We start from the raw sequence: 23,377 nt of genomic DNA on the forward strand, positions 1-23,377 counted from the left end.
AGCTGGCGAGTCGAGCGCTAGCTTTGCACTACCGCGCTATTCCGGGTTCGAATCCCGCAGCAGATATGCGCAGCGGATATTGCCACTGCTTTTGGCACGCAGTGCGGTACTGGGCCCGGGCGCGAATATTTTTTCCACTCGAAAGGCTCTTTTTTCCTTACAGAGCAAACAGTTTGTTCATCGTGACACATGCGTTTGAGCCATATGTAAAAATAGAGGTACATAACACGAAGGAGCAGGAATAACTTAAAAATTTTGCTATAATATTTCACCTTCCACGGAAATCACACACAGTGACCAAAAAGTTTGGTTTTCGTAAACTCGCACGCTTCCTGGTTAACGCTCTTAGCAGTTCGGCCTGAACGCGGAAAAGCTCAGTTTGGGGAGTAAGAACGCACAAATACTCCAATATGAGGTGTTTTGTTGCGGCTGGGAAATTCTTAAGCAACTGAAAAGAGAACAAGCCGTTTCTTCGGGTTAATCGTCATCAAATTGGTGTAAAGTAGTAATGTATTTCTCAACGAATATAGTTGGACGCTGACGTGGTGACGTAAGTTGCTTCCGTAAAATCAGGCAAGTTAGGCTTCTTTGATTTTGGAATGTTTGCTTTAATGTGTATTCGGCCCGGTGTTCAGATTCGTCCCCTGCTTTAGACAGGACATTTATTGCCAGCTGGCGCTTTGTCTTTTGCTGCCCCTTGTTTTGCCCGCCGACTTAAAATAAAGGGAAAAAAAAAGAAAACTGGAATGCGCGGAGATTGGAGACGTGAACAGCTGTAAAGAACGGTGTATCCTTTCTCCGCTGCCGGCCGTTCTCTTTCCCCGGGAGAAGACGTGCGGCGTCGCCCTCTCCGCAGCGATGCGCCCGGCGCCGCCGCTCTCTCCGCTCCCTTTCCCCCGCGAGAAGAGTGCCGGGCGTTTTGGAGAAAGCGCCGCTACCGGGCCGTATATACGGAAGGGGCCGACCCCATTTCGGCGTCAGGCCCAGTCGAATCTGAAGCTCTTCCACAATGCGAACGTCTCCGGTAGCGATGCTCCGGCCCGCTCGGCCGCTGCTACCGCTGCTGCCGCTGCTCCTGCTTCTGCCCTCACTGCTGTCGGTCCCTGCGACTGCGGCGCAGGATGCCGGCTCGACGGTCTCGACGCCGCCAGCGTCCAGCATCCGCGCCACCCCTTCGGAGCCGGACAGCACGGCCACGGTGAGTTGACTACAAGGAACCGTGCTCCAATCTATGGGTGCGACCCCCTCTTGAACCTCTCGAAGTTTCGGGAAACATTTGTAGAGCGACGACGTTCTGACGAAAGAGAGGAAGAGCACACGCGGATTCTTCCGGAGTGTGTCGCTTCTTCCCTTGGTCTCTACTGCATACAAACTGTTCTTTTTCCGGATGTATTGAAAAATTGATCAGGTACCAGCACTCGCGTGTAGAGTTCTTCTTACTGGAAGGCAGCGGTAGGCAAATGGTGAAAGACGTACTGGCACGTTATGACCAACCACCAGCCGGTGTTCCTGGTTATACGGAAATGGGGAGGTTTGGTTCCGTGTCCGCGTAGTGGTCATAGCTCGTCGGGGTGCGGACACCATGTAGCAGTTTGTAATTATCAAGACCCTCGTTCTGTGTTGTAAGACAATACTCGTTATTCTTGAGTTCAACGCAAGTTTTTTTTTTACGGGAAAGCTGGAAACACGCTGGCCTCCGCGGTATTCGCAACCGCACTTTCATAGCGCTGTTTTTTTTTTGCTAGTTTTTCCTTCAGGCTGCTTTTTCACCTACGTGTGCACTAGATATGAATCTAAGTTCTAGCTGTTAGGTGCTCTTGAATGATTTCTTGTTGTTTCTGCTAAATATTCCTCATTTCTTGTCTTATTGATAGCTTCACGTGAATTTCTTTCAAACAGAACTGAAAACTAACATGAAGCGGGGTAGGCATCTTTTCTCGCGCACGTAATAATCTCGACTATAGTTTCGCTTACACTGAAGAACTACCTTAAACGCTGTTTCACCCTGAGAGCCATGCAGTGAGATCTGAAGTACTCGATTTCAGTACTATGTGTCATAACCGCTGTCATATAGTTCAGTACTATATGGCAACGGTTAATTCGTGGGCCCATTCACGTGTTCCTTGCGGATTTACAGTTATAAAAGCGAAGCGGCATTATCGTCTGGGTATCAAGGGTGCGAGCTAGGGATCGGAAAGTTCCCCAGCTTGAGCTAGGGATTTACCCCTCTCTCAGTAACAATTTTGCAGCCCCCACACAAGACAGGAGCGCGGTGGAAATCACGGTGCATGGGTAAGGGTGCAGTATTCTCGCCAACAAGCAGTTTTTTTTGTTGTTGCTACAATAACCCGATCATCCGTTATTGATCCAGAGTTTCAAATCCTTCATAAAGGAAAGGGGTGGGCCGCTGAAATTTGAACCAGGTCATTCCGATAGCGGGAGACAGATGATGAAGTGGTCCAATCAGCTGGCTTGCTCGGCCTGTCATCGAAGTATTGCTATAATATTTGTTTCGACATTTATGTATAATTATCCCTGTCTCGACATGTTAAACTCCAAAACTTCGAACGTTTAGGTCGCTTGGAACGATCAAGATCCCAGCTGTCGTTATCTGCAGTCTGTTATCGACTGCGTGCCCGTTGAGGATAATACTGCGTCGAAGGCCAACCCTCGAGGAATGCAAAAATAGAGAGCAACAGAAGTTAAGATTAGATAAAAATAAAACTCCACTGTCGCACTACAACTGGGCTAAAACTGTATTAGCATATGCACGATAGCGCATGCGCTAAGACGCTGTTTATTTGATTGATTGATTATGAGGTTTAACGCGCCGGCGCTAAACAGGCGACGAGGCGCGCTGTCTAGTGGAGGGCTCCGGTTTAATTTTGACCACCTGGGGATCTTTAACGGACGCCGAAATATCGAACACACGGGTGTTTTTGCTTTTCCCCTCCATCAACGCTGTTTATGTTCATTAGGTGAGACGTTTTATGATCAATGTGCTACAATGGTGCGTGTATGAGCGACTGAGTTTAGCGTTGTGTAACACGCCCTTCCCTCGTATGCTTGGAAATACATTGTTTTTTTTTGCGTCGCTTGCAATTTAAGTCTTACGATACAGCAAGTAATTTATGCATTCACGTATCACTTTTGAGTGGCCTTCCACGGCACCCCACGGAGTGAAAAACCCACATGGGAGCGTGCCGCGGCACGCATTTGCCTTCGAGTGGCCACTCGTCGCGACGGTTTGACAGCGAGCAACATCGGGCTATACGCTTCCGACGGCCAACAATTGAGCCATAACCCGCGCGGCATTTCACAAAAACTTGCGCCATGACCACCGCATTGACCCAAGTTTCTGTCTGTTTCCCTGGCAATATTCGTCATTGCGAAGAAATGTTTTCACTGAAACCCGGCTCGCTTACGTGAGCGATTACAAGTAACAGCGCACTTTGCTCCCTTGTCTGCCTAACGTCAAAACACGGCACGCAGGCAGCGAATCTTCGCACTATGCCCTCCGCACGCACACATGGCTCCGCTATCCAGACGCGCCAGATATAAACGCACAAGCCGGAAGCGCATCGGCCAACCCGGGCGAATCATCGAACGCGAGGAAGTAGCGCGGTTACAGGTTAGAGGAGCAAAATGGAACACAGAAGGAAAATCCGGGTTTCCTTAAATAAATATAAAACGCGAAGCAGTGGCAGTGTTTCTCACCGGGTACAAGTAGAGTGCATAACGTCAAAGTCGGGACTATGTTTTGCGCGTTGTGAATACACTCAGACGGTATACCGCCAGACGGTATACCGCCGCAGACAATACGTAAACGGATTGTTTACGTATTGTCTGCGCGAAAAACGGGTGACTGGCGCCCGCTTGGGCGGCAGCTAGTAACTGATACATGTTTTTTTTTTTTCTTACCACTGATGGTTGGGCACTCACCCCACCGGTCGGGCGCCGAACCATCAACACCGCACGCTCACCCCAGTGAAAATTTATTCAATCAATCAACTCCCAACAATCACGTATGCTGTTCGTTAACGTAAGCGTCGGCGCTGATTCTGACGGTTTCAATCAAGAAAGGTATTATTTTAACGTTTTTGCCTGCGATGCCGTGAGCAATCACGTTGACACATGAAATACTAGACATCTGCTTGGCGAATGACGTTCGGATCAATATTCTTTTTACATCTTCTACCTTAAACCATTCGTCCTCACTGGCACTGGCCCGTTAAACGTGAATTGCCACTGCAAATTTTTTTATCCCTGTTCCGACAGGAATTTTAATCTATGCGGAAACTTGATAAAGAGTGCAAATACTGAAGTTGGGCATATATATATACGGCACGGAGGCGAGCATCTTATAAGTTAGTAAAGCTATTCAAGGTATGGGTAACGATGGTTCCTGTCAATTGTTATGGGGACCGTACATTGTAACGTTGTATTTTTTCTCGACATTTCGGCGATTCCCCACATAATCCAGGCATCGACGAAGCCGGACGCTCGTGAACCTTATTCGCGCATACATGCAGGCGTTGCCCAACTGATAGTCTTGTGATCACGAAATCGGTTTCGTCATATGCCATACCCACCCTTGCACGGCTGCGATCAAGAGCTATGTGCACGGGTTTCTCGGGTTTCGTCACATATGCCCGCGCGTTCAATCATGCGTTCAGACTGTTGCAACCAATGCTACAGAACGGAAGAACCCCCCTTGAATAACAATGCAACGCGCTGCACCTACAACCATTTCTTCGGTCGCGAGAAGATCTTCCTGAAATTGTGCCCGTACGTGCAACAATATACGGCTACGCACTGGTTCGGGGTTTCTCCGTCTCGGGGGGAGCGATCAATCCGACAGCCCAATGACAAGCGCTCGTGGATTCGACAAGAAGCAAGCGATGTCATTGCAAGAGGAGGCCTGTCTTGTTCGAACATGCATACACACATATACAAACACGCACGCTCGTAAGGAGAAGTTGCTCGATGACCCTGAGGACTCGTGTGTGTACCGATAACCGCCTAATCAACAGCCACTATGTCAAGGTTGAGCGACCTTTCTTGGTGTGCATAGTATATCGCCGTGTCTTTGTCTTTACAATCTTCTTTGGTTCCTTTATTTTTTTTTTTGCTGTTCTCCCTATCTGTTTGACTAAGGCATGCCGCTACCGCGCGGAACCCTCCGCCCCTCCCCCCAAGCACGCAGAGCGCATCGTTCGGGCTCACGGGCTGCGAAGTAAAGCTCGTCAGAACGATATACCACCCAAATTTATGCGCGGGCGTATATATAACGGCTGCAGCGGCTATATATACACGTATGATGGATGGCTGCCCACACTGGCCGCCGTAAGAATGAACGACTGACACGAAAGTGGCGTTGGGTCCTCCGACTGGGACACGCCCTTGACTTTCTTCTTGGCGTTGCATGTGCATGTTGTGCTATGAAGAAGCCTCAGCGGCCAAAACTTCGCGAGGTAGAACTTGCACGTAAAAAGCAGGCAGCCTGTAGTATCGTTGACGCCGCCAGTGGGCCTGTGTCGTTCTGCGGGTACCAGGAAAGCAAATCGTTGCACGTCCAAGGAGTGAACGGCACATGTTGGCAGTAAATAGTTTTTTTTTATATCCATCGCCTTGCATTAGTTGCAAAAAAAGAAAAAAAAGAAGCTTAAATGCAGCCTTGCCACATTGCCGGCGCACGTTAAAGATCCCCAGGTGGTCACAATTAATCCGGAGCCCTCCACTACGACGCGCCTCATCGCCTGCGTTGCGTCAGCGCGTTAAACCCCACAATCAATCTCTGCAGAAGGGGAAAGGTAAGAGATAATCGTGAAGAAATCTTATTTCCCTCATTGCCTCTACAGGAGATTGTTTTACTATTAAATTGCTAAATTTAGCTTGCGTGAACGACTCCTGTTTAAGCGGAAGCATTGTTTTCTTAATGAACATTTTTACACTAACAACTAACAATATTTTTACACTAACAATATTTATTATGGCACGAGACGACGCTTCCTTTGTTGCATAACTGAAGAAAACAGAAATACAACAGAAATTGAGCTACACGGAATCGCCCATAAATTGAATACACAAATTACAGATGCAGACTCGAAACCACCGGCGCAGAACAATGACAGCTAACTTTTAGGTAAGAAAGGTCAACCGGCGTTCATCGGAAGATTCAGGCAGATCCAGTCCATTTCGGTCCATCTCCAGCGTGGATCATGTCTGCGTATGCAATGACATTGTGCTCGGGAGAATGGCCGTCCAGACAGCCTATAGCAGGGGAGTGGCCTTGTCATTCCTGGCCAACTGCGTAGGCGATATGTCGTTTCAGTAAGGGCCGCAGCTACAACTCTTTTTCTTTTTGTGAGAGTTTTTGGTCGCAGCAAAATCTTCAAGCCATGGTAATTTCTTTCACCCTATCCTGGTACTTATTACAGCCCATAAAGCAGTTACAGATTCTTATCAGCGAGGATTCGTGCACGAGTAAATACCGCTTAAGGCATATCATGCCCCAATGACACGTTAATAGGCAGAAAAATTTTCTTCGCCAGCCGCCGAACCAGGGTGATCATTTTCTCAGGTTCGAAAGCAGCTCTAAGAGCCGGCAACACACTAGCTGTCCAGCATCCACGAGCATGCCCAACCAGCGCGACGCGGGCTATGATGATGATGATAATAACTTTATTTTGCCCGAAACTGGGTGAAAGGAGGAAGGGGAAGTGGGAGCCTTCCTGAATTCCTCCCCCTCAGATGGCGCCCTGCAGCCCTTGGGCGTGAGCGGCATCTTCGGCCAGTTGGACGACCTCAACCTGTATTTCGGGGTCGGAGCTAAGCAAACAGGTCTCCCACTGCTCCGCACTGGTGATTCGTAAGCATGCTCGTATAGTTCGCGGCTGAGCATCACAAGCCCAAATCATGTGAGTGAGCGTGGCTCGCTGGGTGCACCACTTGCATTGGTCTTTATAAAGGTCTGGATAAATGTGGCTCAATACTGCAGGATTGGAGAAGGCATTTGCCTGCTGCTGACGCCAGGCTACAGTTTGACGTCTGTTGAGGGTGGGATGCGCTGCGGGATATTTCTGGCGCTCCATGCGATAGTGCTGAGCGATGTCCCGGTAGGTCACCAGCCTGTCCCTAGCCCCCTGGTCCGAGCCAGCAGCGTCGTCAGGGCAATCCCGGGAGCTGAAACCTCGGGCCGCCTCCTGCGCTAGCTCGTTGCCTGGGAGAGATGCATAGGCCGGTGTCCAGGTTTTTTACACGTTGCGCATACGAGTGGCTTGGACGGAGCGTAAGATGCGTAGGGCGGTATTGGCGATCCTGCCAATTTCGTAATTCCTGAGAGCTGTTTTAGAGTCGCTCACTATGGTATTAGCCGTTGTGGAGGCGACGGCAAGCGCAATAGCGGCCTCTTCTCCTTCCTCAGCGTAATTGGTGTCTGCACCGTTCCGCATGCATCGCTGGCCGTCACGCAATAATCCAGTGGCTCCGGCGGGGCCCTGGTATATATGGAAACCCAAAACCGGATGAGGCTGCTCGCAGGGGCAACAAGTGAGGAACAGAAAGAAGATTTTTTCCACAAGGAAATCACGTCCCAGCTATGAGCGAGGAACTTGTTTTGACTCAACGGAACCGCCTATGGCCCCTGCCGGAATAACATCAGGCCTTTTAATGTGGCATTGGCACGTGCTGCACGAGATTGAACCTGCCAGAGCGACGAATACTCCGCTGCCCAGGGATGTTATAGAATGCACCTTATCGCTTCGTTCACAAAGTTCTCCCCATACCGTATAGGCGATATTCCTTTCCGGGGTAAATACAAGCCAGACATTTCCGGTACGACGCAGAACGTCGATTAAACGTGTTCATATGCTGCGTCCCACCCTTAAACCGACCTAAAAGATACCAAACCACCCTTGTTCACGAAAAGAATGCGCAGAAGTGAGCCAAAAGAACATTTTACAGTAAAAAAATAATGATGGGTCTCAGCAAAAATAAAGGCCCTGTGGGGCTCGAACCCAAGTTTTTATCGCCAGAACCCGCGATACTTGACTACGCTTCGGGAACTTTAACGAGACAATACCAGTCCACATCGGGTTGGCGGCTTTCCCCTTGATTCGTCCATTCTCATAACTAGCTGTAATGTGTAGTTTTGTATCGAAGGCCGGCAATAAATAAAAAATAAGCTGTTGAGGCCCTCCACTCTGTAGCAGTTACTCAAAACAAAATTGGCCGCGTATCTGCTCCTTTCATTGTAAATGCCGGCAAAAGACGATAGTCTTTGCCGACATTTACCAAGTAAATGCCTCTATTCGTTTTCCCACTCACCTCTCATGCTGTTCCTCTTCCGTAGCGCTCCTCTCAAGGTAAACTCGCTAAAGTTTTGCTCAAGTAGATTTAAATTTACCGCGTTCCACTCCTCCAGGTCGGGTGCATCGATGCCAGCGCTGCCGTACGGCGGAGACGCGCGTGAATTGAGGCGCCCTACTGCAATGCTTATACTATCGCGTTTCCCTAATCCACGTGCGTTCCAACCAGAACGTGGAGCATATCTAGTAGAACCTTTCGTAACTGTTGCCGCTTGATTTCTTAAAATGCCGCCAGAAGCTATAGTGGCGCGGACGACAGCAGGCGACGGCGGAGTGAATTTTTTTTCTGCAGTGGATGTAGTATTTCATTTCGCAAAAATCAAGCATCTATGATTTTTTTTAAAAGAACACTGCAAATATCACTTGTGCATTATTTAGTTGTCTTATATTTGCGTAATGTCTTGTTCTTGTTCAACAATGTGGACAAGTATGAACATTACACCGGACTTAGAGGGGCAGATTTAGCTGTGACTATACAAGAGACTATTGCACAGGCCTTGTTTTACTTTGGCCGGGTGGCTGAATCGGGTCACAGACAGACAGACATACAGACAGACCAAAATTTCTCGGTTTAAGTTGCCCAAGAAAGACTATATACCGTCTTTAAAAGAAGGAGTGCTTGAACCAAACCAGTAGATGGCGCTGGGTGCGTAGAGGGAAGGACGGGTCTGTATCCACAAGGGAACGAAATCTCGCATCGCGTAGGAAGGAAGGACTTCAGGGCCATATTATAATATCCCCGGAAATCCGCAGCCGTTGAACATGTACTACTTGACTGCTCCGTTGCACTGAATCAAGATGCCGTTTGCAGCAGAGGATTGAATGCCTCTACCCTGGTCCGGTTACACTACTATTGATGCTTGGACCATGCCACTCCCCCTCCTTTCAATGCAAAATACTTGCTGAATCATCTGATTACCCTGAAGGCATGGAGTCACTACGATATTATAGTAATTACCTTTGCGCAGACAGTTGAGTTTTTACTTGATGACGTGAAACAGGACGATGATATAATACTTACTTTCCTTCCTACATTTACTGCCTTCCGTACCCCAAAACACTCAGCGTTTCCCTCTCTCTCTTAAAGATTTTTTTTCCATTACAATTAATTTTGCTGCTGGAAAACCATCCCATATTATTTATTTCTGTTATTCTACCTATTGTGCGTCTTACAATGACGCCAAAGTGCAAGCGAGGATGCGCTGTGGGAGGAAGCGCAGCGCTGCAGAAATTTTCTCTGTTTCAAATCATGCATTCCTCTATGAACCTCAGAGCTCGACTCCATGAAAGGTCCAAACACAGACTATGTTTGATGCTGCGATGAAATTCATTGCCAGTAATTTGTTGTATCGTTTCAGCGTGCCGTATGGTCAGGCGTGATTCTGCCTTTTTTTTTCTGCATGGCATTGACGCTAGCACCACTGCTTTTAGTATTTTACCTGCAGGACATCCGGCTTGTTTCTCGCGTGAAATGATGTAAGTGTGGAGATAAGGAGATAAGAGATAAGTTGGCTGCAGCATGTGCCGGCTAACGAGTGGAACAAGCGGGGGGGGGGGGGGGGGGGGTCTTACGGAATTTAACCCGCCGGCAAAATACTTTTGTTAGATAACAAGTTCTGATCGTTGTTTTCGCTTACGCCAAGCCGTATATTTTACGTACCAGGGCAACTTAACACCTTTCACAGTGTGGTGGAAGACCCCAACTAATATGCAACGCCGACATCAATATACTCTAACGTCGGCATATGTGTATACACACCAGTTCAGCCATTCATAATGAAGGGAACACATTCCGGAAACAATTTATGCCGCCATTCCGTAGAAGGCGTCTTGTTACGAATGAACCAATTAGCACAAAAGATTGTATATAATTACTTAGGGAATTCAGGAACAGAACAGATATGGCCACGAATTGAATGCGATTTTGATGTCAAGAACCATCCAGCGAAAATTCGCTGGATGGTTCTTGTAATACTTGTGTAATTGTAATTCGCTGCAATACTTGTGTCCGAGAGAAACAAAGCTGACGGCTCTTTTCAGCCTATAGTGGATGAGCAACTTTGATTGTGCGTTTTGTTTGTGGTTTTAGTTTTTTTTTTTTTTTTTCACAATCATTCAATTGAATTCCCTCGGGGTATAGGTCAGGGGACATTTTTTTTTTCTTGGCAAAACACAGCGTTAGTTGCCAGCCCTGCACGGGGTCAGATCCCGTCTTCGAAATAAGTAAGGGCATTTGGAAGATGTCATCGGGGGAACAGTGATTGATCCCCGTAAGTGGCCGAAACCATGGCACTTGTCCGCAGGGTGTTTTTCCGGATAAATGTAGCGGGTTGGCGACAGAAGAAGCGGGTTGGGAGAACAACTTCGGGACGCGCTTGGGCCACCTCGAGGCGTCACGCTAGAAGCGCGTGTCAAGTCGGCCTGATGGACACACCCTTCCACTCGGACTGTCGGACGCAGCGATCACTTTCTGGAAGCGCAGCCGCAGAGCAGCGCGCAGGTTAATCAGACCGGGGAGCCGTTGACCGCGAGCACTGCTAACGAGCGGGCTCGGCTGCGGGATGCAGGTCACTGGGTCTGCGGCGGCCGTGCTAGGAAAGGAGCGTCCCCCCCTCTCTCCGTCGCCCTTCTCCGGTTTCCAAGCCGTCGGTTTTGCGCCGTTTTGCGAGAGCCCAGTGGCCGGGCCCACTGGAGCGTGCACGCGGTTCGTGTCTTCGACGTTTCCGCGCCGGGCAACAACCTAAACACGGCGGCCACAGGGCCCCCGTCGGAGACGCGCGGCGGTGGTCCGCGGTATACTATTTGTGTCCGACACTTGCGACGCTGGAGAGGACGCGCTTGTCACGGCTGCGCCTTCGCGTGAGCCCTCGCACTTACCGCTGCGGCTTCTCGTCGCTGCGTGCCTTTTTTCTTCTACTGTTCCTCAATTGTAAGAAGAATGCCTCGAGGGGAGAGGCAGGGAGGGGAGAGTGAGCAAACGAATTGCTCGATGGAGCCTCCCTGCAGGATTCGGATGACGCGAGTGCGGCATACGACGGCCCTCGACTCACTCTCCGCCCGACTAACTGCTCTTGGCTGTACGCTGGCCGAGTAAACAGAACGGCAGAGGAAAGCGGAGTAAACGCTGGTAGGTTAACCGGAAAGCACCCGGCTGGTTTCCCAGCGCTAGAGGGAGGGAAAGGCGGGTAGTGAAGAAAAAGCGCGCGTGAGGATAAACTAGGATTGTCAGCGCAATTACGGCATCAGTGAATGGTCGCACAGAGAAGCGGATGTGAGGAACTGGACGAGCGCATTGGCATACCCTCCGCTATTCTCGCCCAGCGCGGCGAATGTGTCTGGAAGGCGAATCGGGGGCAGTAGCGCAGAATAGCCTTGCTGACATCGCAGGCTTCACAAGGGACCGCCATGTCAACGATAAAGGAGTAGCCCTTTGTAAATGCCACTACCAGCTGTACAGGTGACACAAAAGGGCCTCGCTTCCTTCTGAACGTCTGAAACCACATGGAAGGTCACGGTTAAAAGAAGAGGTGCGGGGAGGAGGCTGGAGCGCACTGCAGCTATTCACGCAGCAATCCAAAGAGAACGGGTGACAGGCAAACATAGAAACAGGGCACAGAAGTTTTGTAGGCTTCCCTTCGGGCTGTCTTTGAGGATGGGTGTAAGGATGCAATTTTTTACTTCTGTGCATCCGCCCATACTCTGGCAGCACTGATTAAAGGCCTTCGAGAGCTCTTGCAAACACACTAAAAAAAAAAAAAAAACGTGGCGGGATTTCCTGAATGTACGCTAGCAGGGACATTGATTAGTGAATTTCGCGAAAACAAATTCCCATTGAAAACACACACGTAACGCAATTTTGCGTTCCAAACTGTTGTGCCATCAAAACAAACAACCTAATTTAGGCTATGGGCACTGATAACAGGAATTTTATTTCCGTATGAAGACAGCTCTGGGTCTCGGGCAAAGGTTTGTGCGGCTCTTGCAAGTTACGGGCAGAAAACAGGCCGCTTTCCGCGTTGTTTTCAATACGAACCAACTTTCTGTATACTGCTTACAAAATGGAGCCCCTAATGAAGTTACTACCATTTCCTCCTCTTTTACACCCCCTCTATATTTTCACGCATGAACCCAAACACCACCACCATCGCCAAATTTGTTCTCGGCCCGCGCGAGCAAATTTGGCAAATAAAAAGGCCCCACCTATGATTTGACTCAAAAATGAGACCTGCACCGTGACATCACGCAATGCAAACAGTCATGCTTGCATTACGCATAGTTGCAGCAGGCGCAGACCACATTTTTCTACTTATATTCCTCTCGGCGTGTCGACATTGGCCTATCTTACAACTATGAAAGCTGTGGATGGCCGTTTTTGTGCATAGTGCGGGAGAACCGTTGCGAATATTTCTTTAGAATGTATTGCTGTTACAATAGCTGGTATCGACCTCTCCCCCCCCCCCCCCCCCTATACATCGAAATACGCGATGCGAGCTAAAATGCCAGTGAATGTCAGGGCGAACTTTGACCTCAAGTTACGTGGTAAACGCAGGATGTTGAGCGAGGGGGGCGCACCACTTTTTACATTAGCTGCCAGACATTTCAGAGCGTAAAGCTGTGCAATAAAGTGGGAAATTAAAATAATTATGAAAATGTATTGTTAAAATGCAAATTGGCGGAAACGGTAACATTTACCTGTACTCACCGCCCCCAACCCCCTGCGAGCATGACCTTCGTGCGTAATGGCTTTCCGTTAGCGCTCGTGGACGTTCTGTGAACAGATTTGAAAGCTTAATTGTGATTGGACTGTATATTTGACTGGGACGGATTAATTGAAACTTGCAAATAGCGCATTGGCGTACTCCCCAAGGATAGGTATGTGGATGCAACCGCAGCTAGCGAACGTGACAACGGAGATGACCACCCATCACTTTAACTTGAACAGGAAAAAAATGTGATTAAGATAGCTACACCATTTCGAGTCTGGAGTTCGTGCCTCAGTCCCCGAATGGCCAATAAATAAGCAGGTGCTCATATATTCCATGCAAAACACACGTTGTTTTTGGTACCCTGTGAACCGTGGTATTTCATCAATGAAGGAACCGATTTGAGCGCAAGCGGATCCATGACCTGCGGTGAACGTGAGCATCTTGTAAGACCTGGGATCGCTGTTAAGGTTAGGCAATCTGGGCCTTTTAAATGGTTAAGAAACAGGACGAGAAGTGTGGCTCGCACCCCAGGCCTTCCAGGCAAATGATGACTTCGCAGAGCGAGCGGCCAACAGTAAATCTGGGGAGGCCGGCACCACGTACACGCCCATTCCATTAAAGAACAGGAAATGCGTGGCATTTCGAAGCTTCCTCCGGAAGAACGTGAATACAAAGCCAACGTACAGACCGACCATAACGGTCCTCTGCACGTATACCTTCGTCATGGTCCGTGAATTATACTCAGAATAAATGGATTCAGTTGTGCGCCGATACAGCTGGCTAAACCGACCGGGAAAACCGTCGAAATTGCAACTCTTCGCGGTATATGCAGGTGGGGTTCGCGAATGATGCAGCAACTACCGCTTTGAACATTCCCACGGATATTTCCGCTTCGAGACACTATATATAGATGTGTACTCTGCCTACATGGGGTGTAAAATTACTTGAAAGAAAATGGATGATAGACGAAAGCGTCACTTCCGTGACTGCATGTGTTATTGAAATTGACCACGGCTGTACTACGCATTGGAGTCTGCGCGCCGTGCAGCAAAACAAACTGTCGGCCGTATACATACCAAGAACCGTACTGGGCTTCGCGCGTTTTTTTTTTTTTTTTTTTTTTGTGCACGCGGAAAACGCGGAATTACGGCACGAGCGTCAGACGACCGAGTAACGCGCACCGATAATCTTATGACAAAGCCAATTAACCCCCTGCACCGCGTGACCTTGTGAAAACGTTCGAAGCGTAAGGACGTGAGGGAGCCTGCATCATATCGCCGTTACTTGCCGTTTATTGCCCGTCTCGGTTCGCGGGAGGAACGTTAATATTTTTCCTCGGCGTATATCAAGAACCGGGCCGCAGCCCGGCCGTGCGAACCGCGTCCGTTTCGAGATACCTTCCGAAATGCGCCGGAACTGGCGTCGGCGGTCCTAATGGGCTTCCGCAGTCGGCCGCTCCATAACCACCGGTCTGGCTCCTTTGCTCCTAGCCCGTAATGTTGATCGCAAGCCTCTGCAGTGCGGACACGCTCGTTACACGACGGACGACCTCGTTTATTGCGCAGTCGTACAGGCTCCACAAGCATTTTAGTTTCCCACGAGCACGGTACGAAAGTGCAGCTGCCCCGCGTATGTATGTGTGCGCATACATTCGTTGCAAACGTGGTAGGTGATCGCGAAAAGTGGGTTGTCACGCCACTCGCAGAGGCCCGACGGCTTGGGCCTCGCTCGCGTCCTTCCTTCCGCTGGTTTTCTACTTCCGACAGCGGGCGGAAGGTGACAGTGACGACCGCCCGGAAGTGCCGGAATGGAATGCCGGCTCCTGCGCGAACACTCGCGCGTCACCGGACACGGTCCGAATCGATTTCGAGACGGCCGATCCGGGTGAGGGGAGAAACAAAGAGAGAACACTTTGTTGTGCTCGAAAATACTGGGCCCATGCAGGCGTGTAAACGGCGGGCCGTTTTCTGCCGGCTCGCGTGAGCCCCTCGATCCCGGTGCCGGCAGCGCGGAAAACCGGCCAGGCATAAAAGAGAACTTTGCTGATAATATTTATAGATTGTTCAGGCCGCCGCGCGTTCTCCGCGGTTAATGGGGCGGAAAATTATATTGACTCGCAGGAAGCGTGGGAGGACGGCGGACGTTTGCCTTGTTGTTGCTATGGGGGACGTATATAGCCCGGCGCACTCGCGCTGACATTTGGCATGCAAAGTTGTAGGCGCGTATTTCTCTTAACGGACGCGTACTGGCTTCGGTGGAGCTACCCTGAAAAATTGATATCGCTGAAGGATAATAAGAGTTCTGTTCTACACGCCGCAGTGGCTCAGTGGCTAATTAGGGCTCCGCGTATTAATTGAATTGCTGCTGTGCCTAAGGACGAGGGTTCGATCGCGGCCCGGCGGCTGCTTTTCTGGTGGAGGCGAAAAGCGAAAACGCCCGTGTGTCGAGGTTTCGGCGCACGTTGAAGATCCCCCGAAGGTGGTCAAAATTAATCCGGAGCCCTGCCCTACGGCGCGCCTTGTAGCCCAAGTGCAGCTTCGGCTCGTTAAACCCATAGGTCGGCAGGCTCACTCATGAGTGAGTGCACTCACCCCCCCTTCCCCCCTCTCCAGTCATGAGTGAGTGGTGAGTGAGCTTCGCCATCGTTATGGACTGGCGAGTGTGAGTGCGACTGAGTGCGAGCCCCACGCGCAGTGAGCCTCGCTCACCATCCGCGAGTGCGAGCGTCACTAGCGGCGAACCTCATTGACCACTTCCCCGAATGCCAGAGCAACTCGCAGAGAGCCCCGCTCACCACTCGCGAGTGCACTCGCGCTACTCGCGCCATTTGCGGGGATTGCCGCCGTGAGCGCCAGTATTGCGCTTGTACTCGCTGTTGGCTATTCGTCACATGAGTCGCTCGCTGTGATGGTTGTTAACGGTGGGATTGCTTTTAGCTTCGGAAATATGTCGTCACTGAGCTCCCGCTATGGGGCACGCTAGAATTAATTCTCTGGTGGCGTGTTGATTTAGGAATATGATTTGCTTGGCCTTCTGACGCCGTAATGTACTAATACTGTTCAGTTTCAGGACTCATGGAGGGTCTGCTGCACACACTCGCGTGCGAGGGGAGACGACGAGTGGTGAGAGCGAGCGCGAGTGAGTGCGAGTGGTGACGGCGAATGGTGAACGTGAGTGAGTGCGAGTGGGGATGGCGCGTGGTGAACGCGAGCGCGAGTGAGTGCGAGTCGTGACGGCGAGCGGTGAGCGTAAGCGCAAGTGAGTGCGAGTGGTCACGGTGAGTGGTGAGCCTGTGCGCGAGTGGGTGCGAGTGGTGGAGGGCGACTAGTGAGCGTGAGTGTGAGTGAGTGTGTGAGGAAAAATATATTTTTCTGTGTGAGCGTGAGTGAGTGACGCCCAGTTTTGCCAAGGTACGGTTAAACCCCATAATCTGAAGATTGAGCTTCTTTGTTTTTTTTTGCCGCGTGTGTCGCCATCTTTGCAGTGTATGGAATGGTCCTTGTCCTGTAAGAGGGCTTCTGGGGTCTGGCACCATGCACTGCAACTTGACAAAGGAAAGCACTTAACTTACTTGAACTGGCAGGCTGCAGAAAAGCGCCCTTGTTTCGTCACCGAACCCCACTACACTTTTTATGCACCTCATGTCAGTCTTCATCAGAAAGAAATTAAACACATTGAACGACATACAGCATGCAATTGAAACTTAAATGCTTAAATATGAACCGCAAGGCAAGTACTCCGAACTAAGGGGGGTAAAGTTTCATTTGCCATGGCATGCTCTTGTAATCGGTACTGCACACGTCACCGGTAAGAAGTAACAATATACGTTATTGTAACCCTCAAATAAAAGGAACGTGTTACTCCCCCTTCTCACCTCGGAAAGCAGAAAAAAATAACACACGCTATCGCTAATAAAAGCCCCAGAACTGTAACCCTCAACGATATGCACAAGTGACCTTGTTAAAGTTAGAAAACAATACGGGGACGTAGAAGGAAATGCTGAACCTGAATAGTTAGCACTAATACTCACATGTGCATGCAAGCGTGCTTCACATCAGCATCTCTTGCTCAGGCATAGAGAGAAGCTTACTCTCACAGTCACAGGAGGAACACGAATAAAATTTATTTCGGAACACTTTTCTGCATCATCATGGCCTCCTTAATGTTCGGGGAGTTTGGTGCGCCAAGCTGTGACTTATGGTAAATGGTAAATGAGTGTCCTGCGTGCACCTTTCTTTGTCCTCGCCTTGTTTTCTTGTTTTCGCCTGTGAAGTGTACTCAAACTTCTTTCTGTTCATACCTAATTGTTTGGCACGACTGAAGGTCACCGAGGGGATCGCTCGGGCTGCTGCGCTCCGGGAAAAAGTGTAGCTACGAATACCCCGGTGAATTTTTTAATTCAAAACAGTATTTCTAATTTTGGTAATCTAGGCACCGAAGCTGCATTTGGGCGACCGTGGTAGAGGGCTGCGAAAAAATTGTGTCCATTCGAGGGGATATTTAAGGTGCTCCTGATTCTCGATACCCGAGCGCTTTCCTGGACTCATTATCTAGCAGCCGGCGCTGCTGGAGAATGCGCCCAGCAATCAAGGAATCAATCTATCAATTGCAGCCGAAGAATTAAAAGGGCCGACCCCAAGATACCTGTGCCAGTACTTAGGGTCATGTATTCGTACATGAACAAGGCTTTATAGCAACAATGTGTGTTAATTTTGCACGAAATTCTGTGGTTGGGACAGGAAAACGGTCTGTCATTTTTTTTTGTCGTTCTGCCGATTATTTTTTTCCTCGGAATGAAGAGAAAGACATTTTTGTTATAATTTCATCAGCAGAAGCAACAAAGTTTTTTTTTTTAATTTTACTTACCGAAAATGGCGATGTTACAACAGAAGGAGTCTGTTGGATTGAATGGTCCTCGCAATGTTTAATGATCATCGGTTTTCATCATGCACCTTATAAGGGGCTGTCCTCCACGAGCACGAAATGTGTGGTCCTCGCTTTGACGTCACGCAGTTCAAGACATCACGAGCGCGTTGTGTCAGCTCACCCCACTTTTCGACTCATGTCCTGTGCTGAACATTCTTTACCTGTTTGATCGCAATGATTGCCCATTCAAGTACAGGTGCCGTCAAAAGTACTTGGAACACGGTCTCGTAAATTTACAGGAATTTTTTCTCCCGGAATCTCCCTGGCTGCATTGGTGCGCGTTTAAAGGAGTCCTCCCTAACAGAGAAAGCTTCCTGTAAACCGGTAATGGCTGCCATAAAGCGAGTAAAACTGATATTTTCTGATATTCACAAATGTCACAAATTCTTGTTCCAATTACTTATGACGGCACCTGTACACTGTGGCAAAGCAACCCGCGCTTGACGAAACGGCAACCTCAACCTCGTGTACATGGCGCCTGACGACATGACGGCTTTCTCCCTCACCCTCTATGCTCCAGGACTACGACTCGATGATGCACCGGAAGTGGACAGAAATGGAGGACGCCCTCCGGACGACGGCGGAGCAGCTGGTGCAGAGCGTGTTTCCGGTCCTCGTGAAGGCGAGCAGCGAGGCTGAGCTGTCCGGGGACTGCCAGGCGGCGCTGCTCAAGGTCATCCTAGGAGTCAGGCGCCTGCGCGACTGGGCGATACGACGTGAGTGTCAACGTTTATGATACCAACGTTGGTGAGCGCCGCCTCCCCTACCCACCGCCGCTGTGCTTGCTTACTGCTGGTTCATTACGGTATCACTGTCGGCTCACTATGCGGTTACCGAACCCCGTTTGAGGGCGGCCATAGAATATTTGGTTTGCTGTACGGAACCCAGCACTGGAATGGCACCACTGTTTTGCGCAAATTTCCGAAAAGAGTGGGTGGGTGGGTGTACAACTGTCTTGCTTCCCTCAGGCTTCGCTTAACCGGGCCAGGATCCAAATGGTGGCTTATGTGTGTGCCTGCCTCATGGTTGGTGCGGCCAAAGGAATAGAGGCGGGGGAACAAACTTTATTGGGCAAACTATGGCGTGGTTGGAGTTGCTTCTCCCGTGGGCGGAGTTACTCTGGAACCTGGCCGCGGTCTGGTTTTCAGAGACCGGAGTAATCTGGTCCTCCAGCCGGGAGCTTATCAGTGCTCTCTCACCCTGTTTAATGATACGTTAGTAGCAGGCAAACACTTCATCTCACGCACGCCTAAATGCGTGCCCTCAGATTCGAAGCCCGAAGCAGGCACAAGCCGGCGTTGGGCGAACCGTCAATAAATAATATCGGTTTGCTTTCGTAAGGCCGGGTTCAGACTGTTGTCGCAATTGTCGTATTATCTTTAAATAATGAGGTCAATTGAAGTCTCAGCCAACCGAACTGCGTGAAACGCCGTTTTTTTACGTCCATAGCCCACGATATGGGTGTTACGTCGGTAGTCTGAACGTAGCATAAGGCGCAATTGACGAATGCCGTTAACGTGTGTGTATGCAACAGGTGTTTTTATAATACGGTGGCTTGGTGGAGTCTTTACAGAGAAAAAGACGGACAACAAGTGCATTTCGCTGTTTTTGCTGCGCGCACATGCTGGACTGCGTCGAGCGCGGATAGGTGTACTCTAATATTACAGGCAACGCGTTGCTGTAGCCTCAAAAAAGCAAATGCGCTTTTTTTTGTTATACCACAAAATCATAAAAGCTGGGGTTGCTTCAGGAACCATAGTTATTTTAAAATTCTCGCCAACTCCAAGGGAAAAAAGGACGACAGCTCATAAAAAGGATAACCTATGGACGAAACACTATACGGATATACCACGTGGTACCCGTATATATCGTTTAGAGTATCAGGTTGTTTTCGTCTGCTATTAGGTCTGTTTCTTTTTTCCCGAATAAAAACAGAAAACCACTCGCAGGAACAGGGCTCCTTCAGTCGACACCCGTGGGCATAGCGGTACATCCGCCATAATGACCACAGCCGGGTTTAAGAGGGCAAAACAAAAAGCACTCTTAGCATGTCGGATAGCAGCTGTAGGCAAGAAATTTTACTACGAAAACAGGAAAACGCGGCTTAGCATGACCCAGGGAGCAAGGAAGGCAACGCTGTCAGTCTCTCGTGTTTTTTTCTGCATTTGGTGTATTCGGATCCGATTAGCGCGTGTAGTCGCAGCAAACTAACTAGCCCGACATTACGTCCTGGAGCCCGTTATTGCATTTCTGTAGATCCTCTCAGAGACCATTCCTGCTCAGGCAGTAACGTCTTTGCCGCAGACGTGGACCCAGTGGCAGTTTAGGGAACCCTTGAAAAACTTCACAGCAGGACCACATTTCCCTCTCCTTTGGCGAATACCAGCGAGCAAGACGGACTCGTACAAGTGCCTCGCTTCTATTTTTGGTACTAGGGCCGCCATGACCCTCTGGGATGTCTTCTCTCCACCACTTTCTCGCGTCCCCGGCAGCGCCTGCACGTTCCGTTTGTCCTTCAGCGTCCAAGGTCGCCCATCGGCCGCATCCAAGCGCATATTACGCAAGGCGGACGACTCAAAGACAGCCAAAAGCAGCCGGGACCGTTGACCGGGAGCGCGGCCCCCTCTTTCCGTGGGGCTCCTGCGAAGGGTCCGCGCAGGAGGGACCCGGAGGGGCTCCGGTCTTCGGCCCTTGCCCGGATGGCTTACGTGACTGAGTCGGTGTCCGCCACCACGGCTACCGCTGCTGCGTCCCAGGGCTCACGTGCATGGCGTAGACTCACGCGGACGTGTTCTATCTGCGGCGGCGTCGCGACGCCAGGGGCGGACGGCGGAATGCGGCGTGGCGGGCAGGTGCGCTCTCGCCAGATTGCGGAAGGCGGCGGTTGCACGTACTACGGGGGGCCCTCCGAATTACGGCCGCCGGAGAGGTGAAAGGTGGCGGTCGCGCGTACGCCTTCTCCCTCTATGTATATAAACACAAAGAGCTGTGCTGCTTAAATCTCTTGACCGGAAGGCGGGCCACACCGTTCGCCCTCCTCTTTTCAACGATTGGCGCAATCCGATTGGAACCGGGTTAGACCCTCAGCAGTTTTTTAGAGGACACTCAAAGTCAGTTTGGTCACGCGTGCCGGCGGCTTAAGTATGCTAGCGGTTTACGTGCGGGCCTTTTTTTGTCGAATATTATGTATGCCAGGCTTCAAGCAAGAGCTTGTCCCCGTGTACGCTCGTACATTATGACCCATCATCAATTTCCCCATTCTTTTCGTTATAATTGACAAAAATGCTAACAAATGATGGTAATGATGACTACGGCTCATTATGTAGTTGCATACGTACGTTTCCACCCGCCGTCATCACCACTGTTATCATGGTTCATCAGAGCTTTGAAACCTCAATCTTCATCAATCCATCATCATCGTCCTAACCGTCGTTTCTTCGTCGTTGTCTGGTGTTGGTTTTTTTTATTTCTATTTATTTACCATCGGTTACTCAAAAAATAAATAACACCAACTGTTGGGCCGATAGCCGAAGCTAGTTTAGACCTTTTACATATATATATAAAATACAGCAGCAAACATTATGCAGAACAGTCAAAATTAAGGGAAGAATAACCAAGAGGAATTGCACAAAGCTCAACCGAATAAAAAGAACGAAAGTTATTGCGATGTTGGATAAGTGGTAGCTTTTTAGCGCAAATTCACAGTTATTAGCTATTTCTTTCTTTCTATAGGTAAAATTTTCCAAACTTTTGCTCCGTAATTATGCAGTAGCCGTTGACCATAGGTATTTCGGGCTACGGGTAAGCTAAAATTCACATTTCTAGCATTACTAGTGTTCTGGCTGGTAGGTAACACAAATTTATTGAAAAGAGGTGACAATTGAGAATATTTGTTAACAACGATGGATACCTTCATGTAACGGACAAACAGGAACGGGAGGTATTCAAACTCATAGAATAATGAATGGCTGAGAACACTGACAGGTCTGTCTGTCTTATGTCCACCTGTCTGACACTCAAATGAAGTGGCTGGTTTAAAAAAATCCCAGGCCATCTCCACTAACGTGAAACCTGGGGAAGGGCGAAGCATGCAGTGTAAAAGTGTATTCTTGGAGCCTTGGCGTTTTTGCCCACGGAGATGAAACTGTTGGGGGCAAAGGTATACAGCTTTGCTGTACACGTTTCGTGTCTTCGAAGCACGAAGCGTTCTATAGCGAGGCGTTGGCGAACGAGTGTCCCCGTGTGTTCTTTTAGTACGCTTTACGTTCTAACGCGAGGCGTTGGAAAATTAGTGTCCCGGTGTATTAGTATCGTTACTACATGAAACGACGACGAAGACAGGAGACGTCGACAGCCCGAGCCCCTAAGGGGCTTTGCCCCTGAAAGTGGAACAATTCTTCCACAAGAAGTATACATAGGCTCCATACATAGGCTCCCCAACATAAACAAACAAACAAACAAACAAACAAACAAACAAACAAACAAACAAACAAACATTGGCGAGACCGTTCCAAACTATTAAAACCACTGGCATGGGCCGTGCAAGTTCACTTTAGCCAACACCAAAGGCACCTTTAGGCGGGTTTGAGGCAAACCGACGGAAGTAACGTGCTTTTAATAAAGAATGCGCGCTGGATTGGTTGTTTTTACGACAGTAAATAGAAACACAAAGCGTTAAAAAGCGACAGGCAAGTTGTGCGACCTACCTGCAGATAGAACGCCAGCTGCGCGAGCGCGGGAATATTTAATGGAATTGAAGTGAGAAAATTTCCATTGCATTAACAATGAAAGAAGCGCGAGGGAAGGGGAATAGCCATTTTTTAACCTTTGTTTGCACCACTGAATTAGCCTATGTTAACGTAGATACTTGCCAGTGTTTACAGACTTCGCTTTTCAATAATTAGCAGCTACATGAACAAATACTACAACAAACGTGTGAAGAAATGCGACTCGGTTACTGACAAAAATGTCATTTTCACTCCACATGTGCGCTATACCATCTATGTTGTCTGGCACAGGTGATACTGCGAGAATGCAGGCCCTGGGCCACACTGTTCCTCGAAATCGCTGAAGGCTAATGTTCGTTTCAACCCTTGCTGCCTCACGTCGTGACGCGGCGGGGCATTGCTATCCAGGACAGTTACAAACTTCTGCGCACACATGCTTTGACACGCGCGTCGTCGTGCCGGAGTGCAGGAAGCCTGATCCGCAGATATTTGTCCCGGTAGCAGACACTGCGTGCTGCGCTCAGGTTTCATTTTGACAGCTCGCAACGAGTTGAGTATGCTTCAGCTGTGGCGTCCTTGCCCCCATGGGCTGCGGACGTCTCGCACGACCCTGAAGCCACACCGTGGGCGCGCGAGTGCCCCGCTGACC

The 23,377-nt window shown here is 49.5% G+C and overlaps 1 protein-coding gene across 1 annotated transcript in view; it reads left to right on the plus strand.

Moving 5' to 3' along the window:
* The first annotated feature begins 903 nt into the window (after positions 1-903).
* The window catches only part of LOC144143898 (nose resistant to fluoxetine protein 6-like), a 100,812-nt gene continuing 78,338 nt past the window's right edge, over positions 904-23,377 (plus strand). Inside the window, exons 1-2 of the mRNA XM_077675482.1 lie at positions 904-1,198; positions 18,522-18,717. Of these exons, the coding sequence (XP_077531608.1) occupies positions 1,010-1,198; positions 18,522-18,717 (385 nt within the window). The 5' untranslated portion in view covers positions 904-1,009. The remainder of the gene's footprint in view (positions 1,199-18,521; positions 18,718-23,377) is intronic.

This window comes from Haemaphysalis longicornis, unplaced genomic scaffold (genome assembly GCF_048455015.1).
Source record: "Haemaphysalis longicornis isolate Haplotype H1 unplaced genomic scaffold, Haemaphysalis longicornis Haplotype H1 scaffold_1, whole genome shotgun sequence".
Classification (NCBI taxonomy): domain Eukaryota; kingdom Metazoa; phylum Arthropoda; class Arachnida; order Ixodida; family Ixodidae; genus Haemaphysalis; species Haemaphysalis longicornis.